We start from the raw sequence: 9,275 nt of genomic DNA, 5'->3' as shown, positions 1-9,275 counted from the left end.
ATAAAACACTTGCTTCTCTCTAGAGTAGTGAACCCTCTGATGAGGATTCCATCAGAGAACCTTGAGGATCTTGCATATCCCCATCTGGAAAATGTTTCCTTTTTTCCTTAATGTATGATGAGCCTTGTCTTGGATGACATTTTTCTTTCCTTCAATGTTCATTTAGATTCCCAAGAGCTATATCCTTCATGTTTGACTACCATGGATTTTGTCCATTTTTTCGTTCATGATTCCCATGGTGATGTCTCGAGCTCTTGTTTCTAAGGCTTCCATGATGCCATGATGCATCTTATTATCATAAGCTCCTAAATAGGACCATTTTGTGAGAGATAATATCTTAATCATAGGAGAGATTTGTTACTCCCTCTTTCCTTTACCCTTTTCTTCAGCTTCCTCCATCTCTCAGGGATATGAGCTTCCAATATATTTCTATAGCATTGAATCTTAACTATACTTATTTTTTTTTGCTTGAGGACCAATCTTGCCTTCCTTTTCTATACATGGTTGATTTATTTTAACCTTCAACTTTTTTTCCATCAACTTGTCCTTCTCTATATTTCATAGAGACTACAAGTTGCTAAATGAGGTAACCTTCTTGTTCATAGATATTTTTTACCTTGCTAGTGCATCAATGATAGTTGTCTTCATTCCTAGATCTTATATATAGGATTGTGTGAAGATATCCTACATCCTTTGATGCCTTTTTACTTTCATGTAGATCAGATTTCATTTGACCTTCTTTATTGCACCTTAAGAGAATGAGTTTATCATCTACATCACTTTGATGTCTCCAATTTTTCTATGTGAGGGAATCTTTCATAAATATCCTTTTTCATAAATTCAGAGGAGACCTATTGATGACTTCAGCTACTTAGTGGACTATGTCTATTCTCCTTCTTCATGCAAGGAATCTTGATAACCCATCAAATTCATAGATGTCCTTCAAATCATGAAGTCATTTAATGAAAATTGAATATAGAATGAAAGGATACTTACTTTTCATATGACGATGAAATCTTCACCTTGATGCTTTCTTGAATGATCTCATTCAATGAGATTCTTGCTTGAGCTGCCTGGTACAATAGAGTTCTAGAACCTTTCTTGAGACATCCTTGCATTTTTCATCACCAAGCACTACTTCCTTTCCTTTGACTTCTGCACCTGAGCTCTAATACCATGTTGAAGAATCTAGCGCAGTTAACATTAGATAGATTCTTATATACTTGATAACAATTTGTGAAATGATTTTACTATTTATCTTATCTTGGTATTCTTCTTATTATGAGTGTATGTGTTTACTTCATCAAACTTATACCAAAACAAAGAGACAAGAACACACAAAGTTGGCATTCTGCCAAGGCCAAAACCTCTCCCTCTTGGAGAGGAAAGCCTGCACATAATTATTCTTATAGAGATTCTAATTGACGAACACCAAGACAATTATTCTTGACCCTCTATGCCACTCCAAGACCAAGACACCAATCCTCTTGCTTTGTTACTACTGAGATCATCATCATAATTGCTTTAGGAATGCTCCTTTATCAAAATCTTCAACGAGGTTTCCACATATATGACTGATGTTTGTCCTTAACTTCACCGAGATCATGATTGTCTCATGGTTGCACCCTTAACTGCGGTTATAGTCTTATGATTGTGTCTTCATTGAGATCATATTACTACACTCTTGAGACAGAGTATATTCCCATCATGTTTATGCTGAGACTGTTTATGCCATTGTGGTTTAGTAGGATTCATGAGATCATCCTTATCACTACAATTATGACTCTGTGTTTCTTCCAACGAGATCTTCTCTGCCACAATGAGACTGTATCATTGTGTCACTGTAATTATCTGAGATGTCTGCACCCTTGTCTGAGATTCCTGCAATCTTGCACTTGTTTGAGATTCCTGTAATCCTGCACTTCTCTAAGATTCATTGTGCCATTCGAGATCTGTACTTTTTGTGTCATCCGAAATTGCAAAGTAATCCAATTTTTGTGCTTCATGCACCTCTTGTACCCATCCACAGTTGCAATTTTTTTTCTCGAAAATCTGACTGTAATTATGAACTTTACATGCCTATTTATAGTGGTTTGACCTTGTATTTGAGCCGACATGACCAAGTGAACTGTTGTGTCATTTATATGAGTCAGCATGTCGTCTTTTAGTTTTTTAATTCATTTTTTCAAGACGACATGAAGTTCTCTTCATCGTTTTGCTTGTAGTCTTCTTTGTTGAAGAATGTTGCTTGTCTTAGAGGGCTTCTTGACACTAGGTTGACTCATGTACATTACATTAATTCTCATAAAGAGATATTTAACATAATATTGACTCTTTGAATTTCCTAGACCTATGGAATGAGCAAGAAACTCATTCATATAATTTTATAAAAATAATATTTCTTTTGGAGTAGCATGATCCGGATTATCCACAGTATCATGTTCATTCTCTCAACGTTTCAAACCCCAAAGGGGGTCCATCATCAGAACTAATTTTAGAATATGATTGATAGTTCCTTGAGAGAAGAATCTTGCGACCAAAGTATAAATAAACCTAAATCTTGATCAATTTTATAAAGAAGCCAACCCTTATATATACATATGAATATTTTTTTCCTCTGGAAAAATCCATAAATATTTCATTAATGAGCAAAAATTTACATGAGAGTGTCTATTTACCAGTATTATCAGTTTTGATGTTAAATCGCATTACCACGCAGGGTATGCTTCAGCAGTTATAGAGTTCTGTACATCCTTTATCAAAATATCAAAAAACATTTCAGTATGAGTCTATATTAGATATGTTAAATAAAAGCAGTTTCTAATGAGCTCTTTGCTGACCCAAGGTTGGGTATCCTGGGTCTATATACGGACGATGGAAAAACTTTTGTTCCTGCTGATCTTTCACCTCTGTGATCTCCCAGATGCCTTTGTCCATCAGCGCTGCCTCCTTGGATAATTTGTCGGCACCCTTGTTGTGTTCCCTGTAGATGTGAGAGATAGAAATATTGTTAAAAGTTGATTTGAGTGTCAGTGCTTCATGTAATATTATGCTGAGTGAGTGCATGTGACAAGTAGTTGTGCCATTTATCCAATTTATGATGATCTGTGAGTCCCCAAATATATTGATGCTAGTGCAGTGGTGCCTCAGTGCAAAGTGAAGTAAGTGGCGAAGAGTGATGAGTTCTACAAAGTTATTGGTTCCAGATCCCAGTCCCGCCTTGATTCTGTAGAGATGGTTTTGCGAGATATGAAGGATGATGCCTCCTCCACAGCTTTGCAGGTTTGCCGCCCCATCGAAAAATGCCCAAGGCGTACCAGGGTCAATGGGAGGAGGAGGAGTAGGATGGCGAGATGAGGGAGGGGGGGGGTCGGGTAGTTCCCTCAGGGCAACTACAATACCAGCCTCAAGCAGAGGCCAATGAATGGGCTTGTTTTCAAATATCACTCTGTTTCTAATTTTCCAAATCGCCCAGTTTACAATAATGGGAAGATTAATGATTTTTGAACCGCTGTTGTTCTTTTCCCAAACAGTCCAAGCGCTGATGATATCATTACCAGCCCAGTCACCCGCGTAGTTAATGAATGGCTTGAGGCTTTGCCACAGGTTCAATGTCGAATTGCATCTAAGGAAGATGTGTTCCGAAGATTCCGAGTCTGCCTTACATAATATGCACCACGAGGGGCCATGCTGACCTCTTTTCATGAGCTGGTCCCCAGTTGGGATTTTGTTCCGCAGAATGCACCAATTGAAGAGCTTAGCTCGAGGGGAGGCGGTTTGTTTCCAGATATTCTGCCACCAATTTGCAATTGCCTCGGGCTTCTTATGAGTAATAAGTTGTATGTAACCATCCTTGGGTGTGTATACGCCGTGTTCTGCCAGGTTCCATACAAGTTCATCCGGGCCTTCTGTAATTCTAATGTGAGCTTCTGATAAGGCATCTCTGTATTCTTCCCATGCTGTGTGCCATCTTCCAGGGAGATTTAGTTGGCGCGCTGATTTCCAAGCTTGATGGAAGATATCTGATTGGTCCTGGTCCGCAATCTGTGAGATAACTTTAATATTCCGAGCTGAGAGATGTGCAACCAGTTCTGGTGGAAGGGAATGTCTTCCCCCACTCCCTGTCCAGGGGTCAAGTCCAATCCTTGCATTATTCCCTTCTTTAATACGCCAGACCAAGTTGTCTCTAATGAGAGGCATGGAATGTAAGAGGGCCTTCCAAATCGAAGATATACCTGTTTTATTCCACTCCGGGAGTCTTACCCAGTCATTGATGCTGAGAGGCCATATGTATTTGTGGAATGTAATGCTAGTCCATAGGCTCTGAGACGTCAGAAGGGCCCAGCCCATTTTTCCTGCTAATGCTTTAGCGAAAATAGGGAGCTCCTTCAAATCCCAACCTCCCCATTTCTTGGGTAAGGCAATCTTGTTCCAGCTGATCCAGGAAAAGATGCGCTTGTCTTGGTTGCCTGCCCAAAGGTATCTATTGCACAGCTGCTGTAGCTTAGCCAGTATGTTCCGGGGTATCCAAGCCAATGCCATCCAGAACACTGGGGTGGCTTCAAGAACAGACTTTATCAGTGTTAGTCTCCCAGCCCTGGAGAGGTATCTGTGGCTCCAGCATGATAACCTTTTCTCAATCTTTGATACTAGCCATACCCAATCAACTATCTTTTGGTGTGTTGGCTTTAGCCAATATGCCAAGTATTTAAGGCCTCTGTCAAGTGGCTGGGCGGTGTAAGGAAAAGCCTGTCTAGCCATGAGTGATTCTTGCTGTAGTTCCCACCGAGGTGATAGTGGACTTTGATATGTTCACTTCCATTCCTATTGCTTTTGAGAAGAGCTCTAGGATGCGAGTGAAGGAAGTAGTGTCCTGTACGCTCCCATCCAATAGAATTAAGACATCATCTACAAATAGAAGGTGTGTGAGGAAGCATACATCAGTGATTTTGAGGCCTTTAATAGTCCCCTCCCTTTTTTCCGAGATGATAAGCCTGCTTAGAGCTTCTATGACCAAGAGAAATAGAAGTGGCGAGAGGGGACAGCCCTGTCTCAACCCTCTTTTAGAGTGGAAGAAATGTGAGGCTGATCCATTGATCAAGATGCTGAAAGTGGGGGAGGTGATGCACGCCATGATCCAATTGATTAAGGCATGGGGAAATCCGATGTGAATGAGGATCATTTTTATGTAAAGCCAGCTTACGCGGTCAAATGCCTTGGATAGATCAATCTTCAGCAGGATACACTTGAGATGTTTAGTCCAAATGGAGTGGATTGCCTCTTGTGCCGAGCCAATGGCTTCATGGATCTGCCTGTTTTCCAGAAATGCAAATTGTTGAGGTGAGATGTGTCTGGAGAGAATGGGCTTGATCCTATTGGCTATGATCTTGGAAATTATCTTATAGAGAACATTGCAGAGGGATATGGGGCGAAAGTCATCAAATGAGGATGGGTTGTCGGATTTGGGGATGAGAGCAATGAAAGTGGTATTGATAGCATTGTAGAGACATCCCGAGATCCTGCTTTCCTCAACAACCTTTAAGATATCTCCTCCCAGGAGTTCAAAGAAGGCAATGTAGAATTCTATCGTCCAGCCATCCGGCCCCGGGCTCTTTTCCTTTTGAAACCATTTGATAGTACTTTCCAGTTCTTCCATAGTCACTGGGGCTTCAAGATCTTCAACATCCTCCTCTACTACAAATCTGGGGAAGTGAGAGGCCACATTGATGATTTTGCCAGATTTGTGCCTGCAGTGTTTTTGTATAGGCCTCTGAAGTGTGAAGTACCCAGATGAGAGAGCTTGTTAAAGGAATCCGCCAGGCCTCCCTCAGGGAGGGGGAGGTTCCATATGGTGTTTGCCACTTTCCTACCTTTGGCAAAATTATGGAAGAATCTGGTATTCTCATCTCCAGCTTTAAGCCAAGTAGCTCTGCTACGAAGCCTGGTAGCTTCCTCCCTACCCTTAAGAATATTATTCTTCTGATTTTCCAGCTCCACGAGGCGAGCCTTGTCATCCTGAGTTATGAACCCTAGGTTCCTCTCGTCCAGTAGGGCATTCAGGTCTTCTTCTACCTTGATTAGCTGCTCATCTTCTCGTTTCTTCTTCTCCCTGGCCTAGTTGATCACAATATGTTTGAGCTCAGTCAGGTTTTTGACAAATCCCCTTGCCATGGAAGACTCTTGGTCTATGGGATGTGTTTTCCAGTATTCTGTAATCAGATTAGAGAAGCCAGGGTCTTGAAGCCACTGATGATTAAACTTGTAGGGTGCTTTAGGTTTCAGCTGCGGCCCCTGGATTTCCATGGCAATTGGGGAGTGGTCTGAGATGCCTCCATTGCTTACCCACTGTTTGTATGAGTGTAGTCGGTGGATCAGAGGGCCTTTCATCAGAAATCTATCTAATCTTCGGGCCAGAGCAGCCGATCCTATCCTTCTATTTCTCCATGTAGGGTGAGGCTTCTGAAGAGGGATGTCGATGAGGTCATGCTGTTCCAATAACCGTCTCATGTATTCTGTGATGGGATCAATCTGGGCCGATGATCCCCATGACTCGCTGAATCCCAGGGAGAAGTTCAGGTCTCCACCTATGATGATGTGATCAAGTGATAATAGGTTACAGCTGAGGAGATGACTCCAATAATTTTCCCTCTGTTGGCAAGGCCCATATATGTTAACAATGCGGAGGGGGAGGCCGAGCTCGATAGAGAATATATCAGCACCCAGGAATCCGAGACCTCCCCAAGAGGAGTCAAGTCTGATAGAGCTGGGATTATATCCAAGCGCCAGTCCACCCGATCTGCCCATGGCATCAGATGCAATGAAGTGCCATCGGGCACCTACATAGGCTAGGGCTCGAGAAGTATACTCTGCAGAACCAAGGGTTTCTTGTAGAAGAATGATATCGAGGAGTTCGACCTCAAAAAGTCGTTTGAGGGCTAGCTTTTTTGGGGTGCTAGCCAGGCCCCTACAGTTGAAGGAGATGCACTTCATGGAGGACCGATCTTTGGGGGTTTTGTTGCTCTAAGAACCTCGTCGACAGTGGCTTGACGCCCAGCTGCTACTTCTGCTCTGGCGTGCCTAATGGCTTTATTGAGATATGATTTGCGCCCCCGGGTAGTGAGGAACCCAGGGCCTAAAATGCCCAACCCAGATAGGGTTTCAGAGACCTCCAGATGAGATGAGCGAGGGCGCAGGGAATAAGGATGGGATGGGGTCGAGCGGGATGATGATGGCGAGGAGGGCGGGGATGATAGAGGCAGAGTGGGCGGAGCAGTGGATGGAGACGGAGGGGGAGGGGGGATAACACATTGAACCATAGTGCATGCAGTCGAAAATTCAAGTGCAGATGAGATATTTGATGAATTAGAGGAAGGAATAGGAGAGATACCCGACACTTGCGCGGCCGCTGCTGCTGCCCGAGCCCTGGTCAGCGGTGGCGAAGGTGGGGTAATCTTTCGCTTGTCCAATTTTGCAGGTTCACCATGGGGTCCCGTGCTGCTTTGAGGCGGACGAGGAATGGAAGGGGGAGCTCCGCTGGAGATAGCAGGTGCCGACTTTGGAGATCCATCCTGATTGTTGTTCAGTGGGCAGTCCATGAACAAATGACCGACTTGGTGACATCGATTGCACCTGAAGGGAACGCCCTCGTAATCTAGTATCTGCATTCTGCTGAAACTTCCCCATCTTAATGTCATCTTTTCTAGTAATCCCTCCCTGGTATCCAGATGGACCAGAATTCTCGCCAGTATTCTTTTGTTGGTCTCCTTATAGGATCGATCGTGGTCCAAATACGTTCCTAACGCATTCCCAATCTTGACGAATGCTTCCTCAGTCCAGTATTGCAGAGGCAACCCCGGTAACCTCACCCAAAGAGGGCCTGCTCCAATCTGTTCGCGCTCCGGATCAAATAGAGGGCTCCACCTTTTCAATAGCACCGGTGCCATTTCTATGTGCCAGTACTGTGCCAGTACAGTATTCGTGTGATCCTCTTTTGAGAAATGGAGTGAGAACCATCCCCTTGGGAGTTCTTGTACTTCCGGTAATTCAGAGAATATCGCGCCCCAAATTTCTTTCACCCACATTTTTAATCGCTCCGCCGTGAAGGTACGCCCCCGCACATGTCCAACCAAAATAGTTTGAGCCAGTGCCATGGTCTCCTTGAAGTTTGTGGGGTCGCCGAATGATACTGTGACGTCTTTGACTGTAGCTTTGATGCACTTGGATCTCTTCTGTGAGCGCGGGGCGGTCGGATGATCTATGAGAGGGTTTGAGGCCCCGACCCCCGGGGAGGGCTTTGCGGGCTGGGCATTTAGGGCCGGCATGCAAAAGCTACCCGAGGGTCTGATCCCAACGTCGATCGGGGGATTACCCGCTGCAACCCTAGAATCAACAGGGGGAATGGGGTTTTCCGGTGCTACCAAGTGATCAGACGGAGGGATGGTGGATTCTACTGAAGGCCTGATCTCATCCGGGACGGAGGGAGGTGCAGATCGAGGAGGAGATGGAAAATCAAAAGTAAAAGCGTCTGGAGAAAATTGAGAAAGGAGGATGGCAGTACCTGGTGAAAGGGGCGGTGCATCCAGAGCAGGGGATGTAGGCGGAAACGGCAGAGAAACCACAGGAAGGATGTCCTGTGCGGCGGGGATTCCAACAGCTGGTGCGGGAGTATCGTTAGGGTTTCCGAAGATGGCGATCCCTTCTAGTGGGTCCGCGGAGTAGTCTACCAGCTCCGTAGCTTCGAGGCCCTCCATACCGGTCAACCGTAGATACCACTGTCACTGTCTGCAGCCGGAAACCGAAACCCTGTTCCCTGATCTATGCTTCTCCGATCCGGCGGTCTCCCGTTTTCCTGCGGCTCCTGCAGCTATGTTACCCTAATCCCATGCGATCGCGACGCGTCATGGTCTCCTCCGGGATGAAGATCGTTTAGAAACCCCTCAAAAGGCTAGAATTATATATACATATGAATATTATAATAATTTTAGTTTAATTAATTAATTTTGATTTTATTTTAATTGTTTTACTTAACTGATTCTAATATGTAGATTATTAATCCTATTTATTCCCTTGATTATAGGTTAGTTTTATTGTTTTAATTTTTATCTTCTTTTTTATTAATTTTCTTATTTTTATTTTTATTTTATTTAACCTAAGAATCTAAAAAATATATCTTTTAATTAATATAATTGATTCATAAATTATTTTAATTAATTAATTAATTAATTATAATTCTATCCATTGTTTTTATTATTATTTTTATTTTAGTTAATTAATCC

At 43.3% G+C, this 9,275-nt stretch overlaps 1 protein-coding gene across 1 annotated transcript; it reads right to left on the bottom strand.

Annotated features, from left to right (window-relative positions):
* Window positions 1–5,694: 5,694 nt before the first annotated feature.
* Window positions 5,695–6,990, bottom strand: LOC149148802 (uncharacterized). Its single transcript, XM_089442277.1, has 2 exons — window positions 6,343–6,990; window positions 5,695–6,114 (listed from the first exon to the last, which is right to left on the bottom strand). Exons 1-2 carry the CDS (start codon window positions 6,988–6,990, stop codon window positions 5,695–5,697), a joined length of 1,068 nt encoding a protein of 355 aa, XP_089298403.1.
* Window positions 6,991–9,275: the final 2,285 nt, after the last annotated feature.

This window comes from Pinus tabuliformis, chromosome 9 (assembly GCF_031772625.1).
Source record: "Pinus tabuliformis cultivar Carrire ecotype Pingquan chromosome 9, CPIR1, whole genome shotgun sequence".
Lineage (NCBI taxonomy): Eukaryota > Viridiplantae > Streptophyta > Pinopsida > Pinales > Pinaceae > Pinus > Pinus tabuliformis.
Note: the sequence above shows the minus strand (reverse complement) of the source record. Positions and strands in the feature narration are given on the sequence as shown.